The 15,234-nt window shown below is 39.6% G+C and overlaps 1 protein-coding gene across 1 annotated transcript in view; it reads right to left on the bottom strand.

Moving 5' to 3' along the window:
* Positions 1-400: 400 nt before the first annotated feature.
* SPATA17 (spermatogenesis associated 17) overlaps positions 401-15,234 on the bottom strand; it is a 91,948-nt gene continuing 77,114 nt past the window's right edge. The window contains exon 10 of the mRNA XM_068153489.1: positions 401-829. Coding sequence (XP_068009590.1) covers positions 749-829 — 81 coding nt within the window. The 3' untranslated portion in view covers positions 401-748. The remainder of the gene's footprint in view (positions 830-15,234) is intronic.

The raw sequence follows: 15,234 nt of genomic DNA, 5'->3' as shown, positions 1-15,234 counted from the left end.
GTGTGATCAAAGGTGTTCTTCTATGCCAAACATGATTATGTACCCACATATCACTCTGATTAACATAGGTCTAGGAGTAAATACATAGCTGTTGATGAAATAAATTAAGTGACTAAAGAAAAACTGGTGTATGTGTTGTTAGAACTTTAGTATTTCAACACTGATTGTTGTATCATCCCACAAAAGAGCTAAAAGGATTTACAACAGTATCTTCCAGGCAAATAGCCTGTCTCTTTGCTCTGAAGTGATGGACCAGTATCCAAAAAGAACATATACTAATACTGAGAATGATGGACAACAATGATGAACCAGATACTGTTAGAGTTGTGAGGGGAAAAAAAAAACCAAACAAACAAGAGATAACTTTCAAATGTTTTCATTTTTCAGTGTTAACCTCATTTACAAACCTGTAAGAAAAGTACAATCTGATTCCATGCCTTCCATTTGACTACTCTGGTTTTGTAGCCTGGAGGATTTACATTAAAGAAAATACCACATTTTTAGAAATAATTTTCCTAAGATATTTATTTTTTCAAAGCTGCAGAAACCAACATGTATTTTTTTTTAGTAACCTTGGAAGCTATACTGCTTTAAAGGTCAAGCAAAATCAACTAACAGCGCTTCAGACATATCACTTTACAGAAAGAGTCCTTTATGAGACTTCCAGTCAAAAGACTGCTGTGCATTTGCTGAAATACATTTATTGGCTACTTATCAGGTGTCTTACATGGTGTAGTTTGCAGGACAGTCACACTATTTGCCCAGCTCTGGAATATGTTTTTCCAAACTTTTCAAAGAGAACAATCGATGGTGAAACAGTGTGGAAGTCCTAAAGGAAAAAGAGACAATAGGTGTTAAGTTTGGCTTTCATGATTTTACCTGGGTTTTTTGCTTGTTTTGTCTGTTTGTTTTCTAGGATATGTTACAGTTCTAAATATTGTCATAGAATTGTTAGGATTGGAAGGGACCTCAAGGATCATCCAGTTCCAAACCCCCTGCCATGGGCAGGGACACCTCACACTACAGCAGGTTGCTCACAGCCACATCCAGCCTGGCCTGAAAAACCTCCAGGGATGAGGCTTCCACCACCTCCCTGGGCAACCTCTTCCAGTGTCTCACCACCCTCATGGGGAAGAACTTCTTCCTAACATCCAATCTGAATCTACCCATTTCTAGTTTTGTCTCATTCCCCCTAGTGCTATCACTCCTTGACACCCTAAGAAGTCCCTCTCCAGCTTTCTTGTAGCCCCCTTAAGATACTGGAAGGCCACAATTAGGTCTCCTCAGATTCTTCTCCAGACTGAACAGCCCCAACTCCCTCAGTCTGCCTTCATAGGAGAGGTGCTCCAGCCCTCCGCTCATCCTCATGGCCCTTCTCTGGACACACTCCAGCACATCCAGGTCCTTCGTGCAATAGGGGCTCCAGAACTGGACACAGTACTCCAGGTGGGGTCTCACTGCACTTCATTATATGACTTAGAATGTAAATGATATAAAATAATGTCTATGAAGCATACATTTTTACATTATACATACATTACTTTGAAGAGGAAGAAGAGAACCAGAGTCAGTTGATTCAATTACAAGTATGTAAGCATTTCACACTCTCAGTAACTATAAGCACTGCAAAAATTCCCTGCTCAATAAACTTGATTTTATAGTCTTTCTGCAAATCATGGTATACAAAATAATATCCACCTCCCTGGCACCTAGGTAGGTTAAAGAAATCAAGACATCCTTCCAATATTTTAACTTTTCTACCTACACATTAAAATGTGGATATTCAACTATCGCCATGAAAAACAGAGGAAGAAGTATTGCTGCCAACAGACAGATGAGGAGTTCTGGGAGAGATGAATATGAGTAGGGTGATTGCTTTCCTTTTTCTAGAAAAAAAAAAAGTTATTGGCTGTCACATTCAATTTTTTAAAATGCAAATGCTTATAAATTCAAATTGAGTAAGAAATGCAGGTGAACTTGTGCCTTAAAAGTACAACGCAAATACATGCAACAAACAAGGCAGTAAAATAAGCTAAATATTAGATTTTGATGTATACTAGTGCTCATGGAAAATATTTAGCAAGTCTATAGTATTGAAGATCAAAGTTCTAAAGCATTCTTAATATAGTTTTTTCTTTGAGTGCTGAAACATTCGATATTATCAGCAATACAAAATAGCTGGTTGGCATTCAAATTGTTTCACCTTTCCAAAAGTAACATGACACAGATGAATGATCTGCTTTCCCACATCTAATAATTAATTCTTAGGAAAGAAGTTGTTCTGAATGCTTCCTACTCTTTTCTCTTGTCAACATGATGCTCTGTGAAACTACAGTGTCCTCATAATATGCGTGAGGCTAGGTCCTCTATCAGGAACAGTGTGTCCTGCAGGAGCAGGGAGGTCATTCTGGCCCTGTACACTGCACTGGTTAGGCCACACCTTGAGTACTGTGTCCAGTTTGGGGCCCCTCAGTTAAGGGAAGATGTTGACTTGCTGGAATGTATCCAGAGAAGGGCAACCAAGTTGGTGAGAGGTTTGGAACAGAAGTCCTATGAAGAGAGGCTGAGGGAGCTAGGGTTGATTAGCCTGGAGAAAAGGAGGCTCAGGGGAGACCTTATTGATCTCTGCAACTGCCTGAAGGGAGGTTGTAGCCCAGGGGGGGTGGGGTGGGGGTTGGGTGGGTGATGGTTTCTTCTTCCACACAACCAGCACCAGAACAAGGGGACACAGTCTCAAGCTGCACCAGGGGAGGTTAGAAAGAAATTCTACACAGAGAGAGTGATTGCCCATTGGAATGTGCTGCCTGGGGAGGTGGTGGAGTCACCATCATTGGAGGTGTTTAGGAGGAGACTTGATGGGGTGCTTGGTGCCATAGGTTAGTTGATTAGGTGGTGTTGGATGATGGGTTGGACTCGATCTTGAAGGTCTCTTCCAACCTGGTTCATTCTATTCTATGTGTGAAAGAAAGCTAAAATTTGTGCCCCTTCAATACATTTCACAAATTGAAAGGTTTGGTTTTCTCTGAAAAACAGAATGAAAACTTTTTTTTTCTTTCCCCTGAAAAACTACATGAAGCAGATTAAGCTACTTCACAGTTCAGCTGAATCTTCATAAACTGACAGATCAACGACAACTTCTGGCAAGCTTGATGAAAACATTGGCATGGCCCCCTGGAGTTTTATCTCCACTGCCAAACTACAATCACAGCATTTCATACATCTCATACTTAAGAGTTATGTGGCATATACCTTACGTTCATACATCTTAAAACAGCAAGGTAGACATATATACTCAAAACCAAATACTCCCTCTGTGGTGTCAAAGTCCCCATTCTTAACTGTTCACAAGGTATCACCTCCAATGTTTCTCTGTGCCACGTACAACTCCATATCTTACCCAACTGAAACAGCCTATTTGCATATTTTCCTATTATACTTGAAGAATGGCACAGTATTTTAATTTTCATTGTGTGTTTGGCATCACAAGCACCTTCCTACTGCAGGAAAAGTTGCCCATGTAACCACTATAATAAATATTATTATAACTCCAGTGTAACTGCAAATAGTTTCCTTCTCAGTGAAGTTAGTAATATTTAATTTAGTAAATTCACCAGGCTAATATTGGTTATAGGAAAAAACCAAAAGAGTTCTAGTTACCAAGAAAGCTTTAATTTATGATTAAACAGTAATTCAGAGCAGAATAGAGTACCCTTTATTTTTAAAATAGGAAGAATAGGTTTAATCTACATGCCAGGACATTTAGGTACAGATTAATAACAAAAAAAAGCAGTGAGGCTGGGGTGAGAAAGGGAGAAAAAATAGAAGGTGTACACCTCCCACATCAGGATAAAATCAGGATGGGTAAATCTGAGCACTGAAGAAACCTTCATTTACTGGAGCAGACAGCTGTTGCTATTAGGATGCCTGGCCAAACAAAAACAATTGGCTGCCAAAATTAGCTCCTTGGGACGATTTAGGAGCCTTTGAAGTGAACAGTTTTTTGATTTGGAACTAAGCCCAGTTCCAGCTTCAAACCCAAATCAAAATGACAAAGAGGAAATATTCTGTGCCACACGCCCCCTCAGTGTAAGATTACTTTGGGTTGGCAGCTGTACTGTTTATCTTGTTATTTAAAGGTATTTCATTAGATACTCACAACTGAGCATTTAAACAACTGGCTCTGATTATGATGACAGCAGTTATGTTTGACCACATTTAGTAAACATCACGCAGTCTGATGGATAAATACAAGTGCTGCTGGCTTCACAGTTAGACTAATTAAAGAAGTTTAGAATGTGTATAATAGAAATGTTGCACAATATGCATATAAAGTGTAAAAAAATCTTTGCAGGAACCAAACCTCAGTGATTTCAGTATTTGAAGATAAAGATTTTAATCAGGTTTCAACAGTGTGAGAAAGTAAGATCTAGAACTACCACTTGGCTTTGCAAAGTCTATCCCACTGCATCATTATAACAGCATAAAGGGAAAGGAATTGGAAGCCAGGCTCTCACAGCCTATCTAATTTGATGGTAAAATGCAGGTTCAAGTTGTGCAGTGAAACATTGCAATGCACTGTTGGTTGATTCTGGTAGACTTCCAGCCCAGCCAGCACCCAGGGATAATATTAGAGAAGTCATCAATCCTATTCCTACCTAACCGGGGGGCCACCAGGCCCCCCGGCCTTTGTTGTCACCACCACCATCACCCAGTGTGCACCATGGGCACTCACCAGAGATGTGAGGAGGATCCTTCAGCCCAGATGGGCTATACTTGGGGCTGCTGCCTTTCCTAGGGGGGATTAAAAAGGAGAGTGGGTGGGGATGGCCAAGTGGCCACACATGGGGTGGGAGGAGACTTCAGCAGAGCCCAGGTGTCTGGGATTTGAGGGGAAAAAGAGGAAAAATGGGGCAGGTGAGGGACTTCTAGGGTGTCAGGTCTATGACTAGGGGGAATGGAAAAAAAAAAATTAGAAATGGGTAGATTCAGATTGGATGTTAGGAAGAAATTCCTCCCCATGAGGGTGGTGAGACACTGGAAGAGGTTGCCCAGGGAGGTGGTGGAAGCATCATCCCTGGAGGTTTTTCAGGCCAAGCTGGATGTGGCTGTGAGCAACCTGATGTGGTGTGAGGTGTCCCTGCCAATGGTAGGGATGGATGATCCTTGAGGTCCCTTCTAACCCCAACAATTCTATGATTCTAAAACAATTTTGTAGTTGAGGCTGGATGATAAGAAGAAATTCTTCACAGTAAGAGTGATTGGCCACTGGAATGCGCTGCCTAGGGAGGTGGTGGAGTTGCTGTCCCTGCAAGCATTTAAAATAAGACTGCATGAGGCACTCAGTGCCATGGTTTAGTTGATTAGATGGTGCTGTGTGATAGGTTGGACTTGATGATCTTGAAGGTCTTTTCCAACCTGGTTAATTCTGTAATTCTGTAGATTCAAGTTGTGCAGTGAAACATTGCAATGCACTGTTAGCAGATTCTGGTAGAATTCCAGGATTATCTTGAGTGTAATGTGATTGCAACATTGCACAGAAGTTATGAAGGTATGTAGATAATCCTTTTCAAGCTGCAAGGACAAAAGTTGTGAGTGGAGCAAAAACAGTTTCTTCAAAACTCTTTTCACCATGAGTTCCTCATTGCTGGTAGCTGGAAACAGTGTACAAATGAATTCTCACATATTCATGAGATTGAATCTATAGTTATTCAGTCTAAGGCTCATAGGAGCATGGAGCTGCACTTAAATGAATTTTTCCACAATACATTCTTAGATCCACCCCCATAACTCTCAGCATCAGAGATGTGTAATTCTCAGGACAAGATGTGTAATTCTCAGGACTGAGACCTGTTTTTAAATCCCCTAAGTTAATATAACAGCTCCTTTTTAAACTTGTCAAGCTTTGACTCCTCTCAATCTAGTAAACTGTGACTCAAGTTCAAATGACAGGGCTTAACAAGACCTATAGACCCTTTCAATATAGCTGACTACTTGACTGTCATGTGTGCTCATCAGTTCTAAATGATGGAGTCAAAAAAAGGTGATATAAAGCCACCAAAGGCTGATCCCAGACAGCTTACTCTGCTGTCACAGATTAGACTTGTTAAATGCTCACTTTGTTTATCTTTGGAGTGCTAAAGCAAATTCAATATAAATATATAAAAAAAGAAATCTATAAACAGATTTTATATCTGAGTATGCAGACACACATAAATACAGACCATGCATAAATAACACTGGCAAACCAGTGAGCCCTGGTAGACCTATGTATCAGCTTGAAGAACTCTGAAAGTGCATTCCCTCCTATTCTAGTGATAGAAACACTAGTGGTGCCAATTTTTCTGAACTGTTTTGAGAGAACAATTTCCTGTAATATAAAAATGAACTTTGAGATGAGATTGAAATTACAATTAAGTACCTTCTTGGAAATGTAGTGAACTAGAAAGTCAGCTGCTTCATATCTAGGCAAGAATAGGTAAATAGCAGTTGCATATCTGCTCAGATTTTAAGGCCAGAAAATGTTATTACGACCATTTATTCTCAGCTCCTGCACACACTTTTCAGGTAATTTCCTGTATCAAGTCCACAACAATTATGAAGCCGCTAAGTGCACGATAAACTTGGAACAATAAGCTTACAATAAACTTATGATACCTGATTCACAGCTTTGCATAACCTTTCCCTGTAATGACAGAATTTCATTTTGTTGCATAAACAGAGATTTGTTTGCATAAATGGAGAGTAAAGTTGCATTAGGTTGCATGAATGTAGATTTCCTTCGTGAGTATGGAGAAGTAACATGTGGAGATGTTTCAAAGATGAATGATATAACCTTTCTAATGAATAGCATTCTCCCAATAACAGTGATTCAGAGCACCAAGCCCTCTTTTGAGCTGATCTAACAGAAGTGAAGACACTGTATAATTGCATGATGTCACACAGGACACTACATGCTATGCAAAAGGTAAACCAATCCATTGAAAGTTTGGATCTCAGAAAAACTCTTTTTGTACTATTGGAATAATATCTGTTGCTCCTACAGAGACATACAACTGTAGGTAACTTCTGTTAAGAATCCATGGCAGAAGGAATAACTGAAACATGGGCACATCTGCTAGAATCCTGACTCTATCTTAATGCTACTGAACAGTAAAAATAAGGAACAAAATTGACTTTTCTTTAGTTTGAAATCAATACCCACAGCTACACATCAAGACTTTAGAAGACACAATGGAAAATTATCCATAAATGTTCAGGCAACAGAAGGAAGACATTGAACTGCTGGAGCAGGTCTAGAGGAGAGCCACAAAAATGATCAGAGGGCTGGAGCACCTCTCCTGTGGGCACAGGATACAAGAGCTGGGGCTGTTCAGCCTGGAGAAAAGGAGGCTCTGGGGAGACCTAATAGTGGCCTTCCAATATCTGAAGGAGGCCTACAAGAATGTCAGGAACGGATTTTTTGCAAGGGCTTGCTGTGATAGAACAAGAGGGAATGTATTGAAGCTGGAGGAAGGTAGATTTGGACTGGATGTTAGATATAAATTCTTTACAGTAAAGACAGTGAGACACTGGAACAGGCTGCCCAAGGAGGCCCATTCCTGGAGATGTTCAAGGCTAAATTGGATGGGGCCTTGAGCAACTCGGTCTAGCGGAAGGTGGCCCTGCCCATGGCAGGGAGGTTGGAATTACATGATAATCAAGGTCCCTTCCAACTCTGTGTCCTTCGTTTAGGGTAAGCTCATTGAGCAATCTCACTTTTGCCACAAAACTGGGACACACCTTGTGCACATCTAATTTGAATACCCAGGCAGAACTGCTGAGCGCTCACTGTACAGCCATAGCGCACAACTCTCTCTGTTTAATACTAAGGGATCACATTTAAGTATTCCTTATGATCCTAATGCTTGTAATAGTAAAATCAGAGTTTTAAATTGAGCTGTCATAGCCTTCTGACCTGTTAATAGCCATGGAGGTCTCTAACAAGGAAGCAAATCAGAAATGGCAAGCTATTATACAAGTAAAATGTTGATCCAGCTAACTCTTACTCTTTGCAAATTTATCAATACTGGTTAACAATACTTCCAACTAGTACAGGGTCCTCTGACATGACAAAATGAGTGCAACAACCCATTCTGTCAATACAACACAAATGTCATTTCAAGTGCTCAAAAGCCACTAAGCTACCCTAAAAAAGATTGATTTATCTGCTCCAGTGTTTCTTTGGGGCAAACTTTTCTCACAACTGAAACCAATTAGTGGGCCTGGCACTTGTAGTGCAGAATGTAGGTCAGCATCAAGTAATAAAAAAGTATTGACTTTTTTCTGTCTGTAAGCAGCATGAAAGGGGTGCCATGGCCTTGTCGTATATGAAAAGAGCTCCATTAATTTCACTTATTTCAACCGGGGCTGTCAAATACTAATGCTTCTATTGCACTTTTCACACAAAGTACATTGACACCAATCCTGGCCCCAGTGAAACAAGTTTACAATATTTCAGTCAGTGAAAGGGGTACTATAATTTTTAATTCCCTGTTGTACATTTAGTCTCTTTAAGCAGCACTGCTCATAAGATCTATTGAGAGATATGAGCTGGGGCATGAATAATGGCTACGCACTTCTTCCCATGGGCAACAGAACCTATTTCTTGGGCACAGCTTCAACAGCTAATTAGCCATAAAGTTCAGGACACAGTTGTTTGGCATAACTCTGTTTTTGTTGCTGGTGGGCACAGACTGCCAATTTTGCTTTCCACTGTGGAGAAATACCCAAAAACGAGGAATAGGTTTTCTGTGACTTAAGGCTATAAAATTGAAAAGCTAATGTGTTAACCAATTGGGTCAACTGGCCCCTTCAAATAAGAGATAATAACAAAAGCCTGGATCATGCCTTAGGGACGGGAGCTCATTGTGTCAGTGCAGAGGTATTGACTTGCAGGGAAAAGCGTGCCTAATCGGAGTTCCCTGCACTACAGTGGACAAGTGACCACTGCTGTGCTGACAGGGGTAGAATTACACCTTTCCCTAATCAGCTTTCCAGCACAATGCAGAGGAGAACAAGGAGCCATCATCATAACCCCTCCTTCAACTGGCTATTACTGTTACTAATTCTAAACACTCTAAATTCTCTTCTTTTGGGTAAGTACAATGAAAAAACTTGTGTTGCCATAAAGATTTTATGAGCTTCTCCTTACTGTGGATTGACACAGCAGTGGTCAAACTGATCTAAAATGTTAGGGTTCTACTTCCCTCTATTGTCTGCAATTTCCCTCTTATAAAAAAGGCAGAAACACAGACAGGGGTTTTTAGGTAAGTGAAGTTTATGGTTCTTCTTTACAAGCTTGAGGGCTCCGAGTGTGATGTCTAATTCATTCCCTAATTACCTCCTGCAAATGCAAACATCATCAACGACAATAAAACTTTTTGATTGAAAAAGGCTGGGTTACTGTGGTAGAAGGCAATTTTCTACTTACTTTAATGACTTTGCAAGTGCAAGTCTCCCCCTTTTGAATCAACTTGTTATTAGATCTTAAAATAAAATTATATTGTATAACCAGCAAAAAAAGGCAACTTTATAACCTTCTGCGTGACGTTTACACAAGGCAAGTTTTTTTTCTACTTGTTAGTTTTAGTCTTTTATTGACATTATTATAATGTGCTGTAGAAAAAAAGCAGAAAAGAAAAAGAGGGAAATTATGTTCACAGTAGGAAATCTAACAACACTGTTTTAATACTCTAACTCCCAAACAGAAAGAGAAAACAGTAATTGCTGTTTAATTTATGTAACAAACATTTCGTTATTATTACACGTAAATGTTCATGGAGATTTATAATGATCACTTACACATTTCATCTTTTGGAATTATAAATGAGGAAACCAAACTCAAACAGTGCTTGCTAGAAATGATAACATATTTCTAATTATGGTTCAGAAATCTGAAACCCCCCCCAACCTGATAATCACGGAATGTTAAGGGTTGGAAGGGACCTCAAAAGATCATTTAGATCATTAGAAAAGATCATTTAGATCATTTAGATCATTAGAAGAGCAACAAAGTTGGTGAGGGGTTTGGAACACAAGCCCTATGAGGAGAGGCTGAGGGAGCTGGGGTTGCTCAGCCTGGAGAAGAGGAGACTCAGGGGTGACCTTATCACTCTCTACAACTACCTGAAGGGAGGTTGCAGACAGGCTGTAGACAGGGTGTAGACAGGCTGATGATGGTCTCTTCTCCCAGGCACCCAGTACCAGAACAAGAGGACACAGTCTCAGGCTACACCAGGGGAGGTTCAGGTTGGATGTTAGGAAGAAGTTCTATACAGAAAGAGAGATTGCACTATGGAATGGGTTGCCCGGGGAGGTGGTGGAGTCGCCATCATTGAAGGTGTTCAGAAGGGAGACTTGATGGGGTGCTTGGTGCCATGGGTTAGCTGTTTGGGTGGGTTGGATTGGTTGATGGGTTGGACATGATGATCTTGAAGGTCTCTTCCAACCTGGTTTGGTTTATTCTAATAAAGTTTATTTAGTCCAATCCCCCTGCTTGAGCAGGATGACTGAAAGCAGGTCACAGGTTTAGATCGTTGCTGCATGATGTATCCAGTACAAGCAGAGCAGCAGCATGTGCTCTTCTGTGACAGTCTAACATGAAAATGATAACTCTATTTCTCCCTTTCTCTAGTATTCTGGGAAGGAAGTGTTCTGCTACTAATCTGTGCTCACTGAAGCCTGCTTTCTTAGCTCAGCAGTTAAGCTCTGCTAATTTGTGCTCCAGAGACAACTGGAGATAACTGGCTAACACAAGTCAAGCTCCCACCTATGCAGGGTAGGAGCCTTGAAAAGAGCCTGTTTCCACTCCAGCGTGGTTAGAAGAAGTTTGGACAAAGAAAGAAAACGTAGCACATTGTACCCTTCCATAGCTGCACAAATTAAGCTACAATGTGACAGACAATAACAATGTTTTTGAGAAGGCAATAGCTTGAAACACTGTACAAGGAAAGAATAAATATCTCTAAATAATGTGGGTTTCTAATAATGAATCATTAAGGGTTACAAATATGTTAGCCCTTACATGCAAAGGCTTTGATGGAAGTTTTGTGCAAGAAAGGACAAAGGGGAAAAGGGGAAGGATTTGGTTCAGTGAATTACTTTTCCTTCTAAGTATTTCCTTTAAAATTAACCTGGGACCTGACAGCAGCCTGTCATTTGTGTCAGGTATAATATAAGCAGCAATGAAGATTTGTGGTTCAAATTTGCATTTGTTACATTTACTTAGTATTTTGTAGTCATTGTGGCTGCCCAAGGGGAAGGCAGGTTGGAATTCCCAGCTGTAGCCTCTGAGTTAATTTATTCCATTTATTGATGATCTGCAAGCCAGACAACTGTCTGGCCTTTCCTCCCAAACATGTACGATCTTTGCAATGCTTAAAAAGAAGTACGTTGTCCTTTATAAATAGCTACTCAGATAATTAATTTATTTATGTGTTTAAAGCTAATCTGCTGAAGGTGAATAAATCACCTTTGTGTAGACACTTTTCAGGTCTTTTTTAGACATGCTCAGAGCCAGTGCCAAGATTAAAAGTATAGTTTGCAACACAAAAAGTTACAGTTCGTGCTGCACTATGTTACGAAACAACATCATCCAAATTCTGAATGTCTGTATTTGAACCAAAATTGCCAAAGATAATATTCTATTTTCTCAACTAATGTAGTCATTTTTTTTACAAGTAAATTAAATTAAGAAGCCAATGTGAATTTCTCTGCAAGTTATTTCATACTTGGATACCCTTGAACTTTACTGAATCTGGGCTAAAAAATAAATGTGCACTTGAAATAGTTCAGTAGGTATTCAGAATCCCGAGAGGTGTTTATTTGCTATTGTCATGTAAATGTCTACTTCTTGCAGGGTATTTTAACAAAGTATCTTTGAAAAGGGGAGTAGATGTTCATCTTCATTTGTTTAGATGTATTAAGTAACTTTCTCAAGTATAAAAACACACTGATGTGTAATACATAACCCTTTTATGAAGTTATTAAATCTGAGGTGGAGCTATGCCTAACATTACATTCCTGTATACAGAAGAATACAGGGATGTTGGGGATTGTGTTGAGCAAGAGGGGACATGGGTCCCAGGAACACCTGTGCAATTCAGGCTTTGAAGGATTCTCTGTTATTAATATAGCAATGGAGTAGGAGCTGTGGGAAAGTGCTGATTGCTTGGTATGCTGAAGTCCAGCTGCCCCTGAGAAGGGAGGCAAGCAAGATAAAGAGGAGGCGAGATCTGTGAAAAAGAGCAATTAGCCTGAGTAGAAAAATTCCACAGAGTAGTGAAAACAATGATGTAACCTTTTAGAGAGAAACCAATAGTATGTGTTAAATTAGAATAGAATTAACTATGCATAAGATAAGACTATAAATAATGAAGTGTGGAACAATAAAGCTGGATGATTATTTTCACTCATATTGAGTGCTGTCGTCCCTGTCTCCGTTCTTGTCACAGGGAGATTTAAAAGCATCTGATGAAAAAGCAAAGAACATATTTTTATCACAGTATTTGTAAACCAACTCCTTGTCTTGCCCATCACACATATTCTGCTAGCAACAGGACTTGTATTAGGAAAGAATGCACTTAGGGATAAGTATCTTGACTTAGTCCATTTATAAGATGACCCTTTCATTGTCTAATCTGTTCAACCATAACATTCTCTTTCCAGCTGAAATTAAGCCAGTGCCCACTGCTGACTGCCAAGACAAACTCGACCACTTTTAACCTGCTGGAATAAAGCCAGAAAATGTTTAACCTGCCAAGATCAGCTATTTCTAACTTGCCAAAATTATGCCACTAGGAGTTAAGGAGGAAAAAATTCTGAGTTGAAATCCTCAAGTGAAATTATCTTTTATCTTATCAGGTTAAGTTGTAGTGTGGGGTTTTTTGTTTGTTGGTTGGTTTATTTGTTTTTAAAGTTGTAATCATACAGAATCAATTAAAAAAAAAAAAAAATGCAGTTCCAGTGAGCAACTAGATAATTATCACAGAATCACAGAATGTTAGGGATTGGAAAAGAACTCAAAGGGTCATGCAGTCCAACACCCACTCCCCCTCCACGCCCCGAGCAAGATCACCTAAAGTAGGTCATGCAGGAACGCATCCAGGTGAGTTTTGAATGTCTCCAGAGAAGGAGACCCCACAACCTCTCTGGGCAGCCTCTTCCACTGTTCTGTCACCCTCGCAGGGAAAATGTTTTTCCTTATGTTTACACAGAGCCTCCTATGCTCCAGCTGGCACCCGCTGCCCCTTGTCCTTTTGTTGGACAGAACTGACATTCACCCTTCACCTATTTATACTGGACTCTTTCACGCAGTTCCCTGTCTTTCTTGAACTGAGGGCCCCAGAACTGGACAAAATATTCCACATGCAGCCTCACCAGGGCAGAGTAGAGGAGAAGGAGAACCTCTCACAACCTGCTAATCACACCCCTTCTAATACACTCCAGAGTGTCATTGGCTTTTGTAGCCACAAGGGTACATTGCTGGCTCATGGTCATCCTTATGTCTGCCAGGACCCCCAGGTCCCTTTCCCCTGCACTGCTCTCTAATAATATGAGTTAGCAATGTGCCCTACCAATGGTGCAAGCTAAAGAGGAAAACAGCTTTCCTGTCTTATAAATACAGGCTACCTTCAGAATAGGCTGAAATGATCAGGAAAGAAAAGGCCTTTATCATTTTGCAGGCAGCTTAGTTTGGAGATCAGGAAACACTAGAAAAACTGTTATTCCCTCCTCAGAAATCTTCTCACTAATCAATAAAAGTGGAACAATAGGTTTTAAGTTAATACCTATTGCTATATTTTTCTGTCTGTGTTTATTCCTATATGACAACATCTATTCCTTGTGTGACATGTTTTTCTTCATTTTTCAATAGCACTTTTTCTCCTGTGTAAATCTACCAGGTCTTTGAGATAGTTCAGGCACAGGATCAGCAACATTGATTATTCACTGAGGTGCCACAGATTTGTTTTGTCATTGACCTGAGGCTAGTCATGTCAAACTGATGATGATTAAGAAACTTTAAGGAAAGGAACAGTTGATATTTATAGCCAGATTCAAGAGTGCTCAGAAAACTTAGATCACACATATTAGCACAAATTTAATAATTAGATTGTTAAACACTTCAAAAACTAAATTCATGCTGGCTTGATTCAGATACAAATATCTGCTATATATACTAAACATAACAACTCGTGCAAACATATTCTGTGGAAGTACATAAGCAAAAGCCTAATTTCATTTTTCAGCTGGATAACTTCCAAGCTAAATTCTGCACTCCATTGTCCGTGTTGATGAAAGAATTCAGCGTTAAACTTTCTTTAACATCTGTGTCTTTAATGTCTATGCACAACTTTGAATGTATAGCTGAGTACTTTTATACCTTACAAATGAATAGGAGCTAGGGGTTTTTTACAACGTTTTATATGCTAATTTATTCATTGACAGTGTAGCAGCAGTATGAGTTATACTGTAAAGTTTCCTATACTTCTGTGAGGACTTTGGATTTGACCTGAAATGTGGAAATTCTTTAAATAGCAAAACATTTTGGTCTTCCTTCTGCCAAAGGCTTGGGTATCTGCAAAAACTACAAATCATGCCAAAGTGAGTGATATATGAAGGACCACGATCCACTAGGAAATAAGCAAAGACCAACTCATTCATTTAATTTAGGTTCTTCAGTGGGATTTGAACCATCCAGCCCACAAACCATGTCTCATGAGATTGCAGCATACATCCAGTCCACAGTAATAATGATTCATATACATATATGTGTATATGCTTTATTGCTACCTTTAGCTGGATTAAAAGCAATACATCAAATTTTATACTTCTGCTTCTTTTATTAGCTTTCTAGCACTTGATCAGCTGATAGAGGTGATAATGAAATGTTTTTTTATAAACTGGAGTTTGTATGTCCTGTCCTGAGAATGTAATATTTCAAAAAATAGCCTAAGCTTTGGGGAAAAAACCAATTACAGAAACAGCATTAAAAATGCCAAGCACTGGGCAGAAGCAATTCTGGATCAGTTTAAAAAAGTGATTGATGAAACTCTAATCTGAGCTGAAGGAACAGTTTCACGACAAGCTGTGACCATTCCACACACTTCATTAGCTGCCATAATTAGCCTGGTGTTTCAATTTGTTAGAACTGGTGGGGACAATTTTACTCAGAATGCAAACATCAAAAAACAGGGT

The sequence above is a fragment of the Melanerpes formicivorus genome, unplaced genomic scaffold, assembly GCF_026170545.1.
Source record: "Melanerpes formicivorus ecotype bairdi unplaced genomic scaffold, bMelFor1.0.p_v2 SCAF_26, whole genome shotgun sequence".
NCBI lineage: Eukaryota > Metazoa > Chordata > Aves > Piciformes > Picidae > Melanerpes > Melanerpes formicivorus.
The sequence above is the reverse complement of the archived record's forward strand: the minus strand, read 5'-3'. Positions and strand labels throughout refer to the sequence as shown.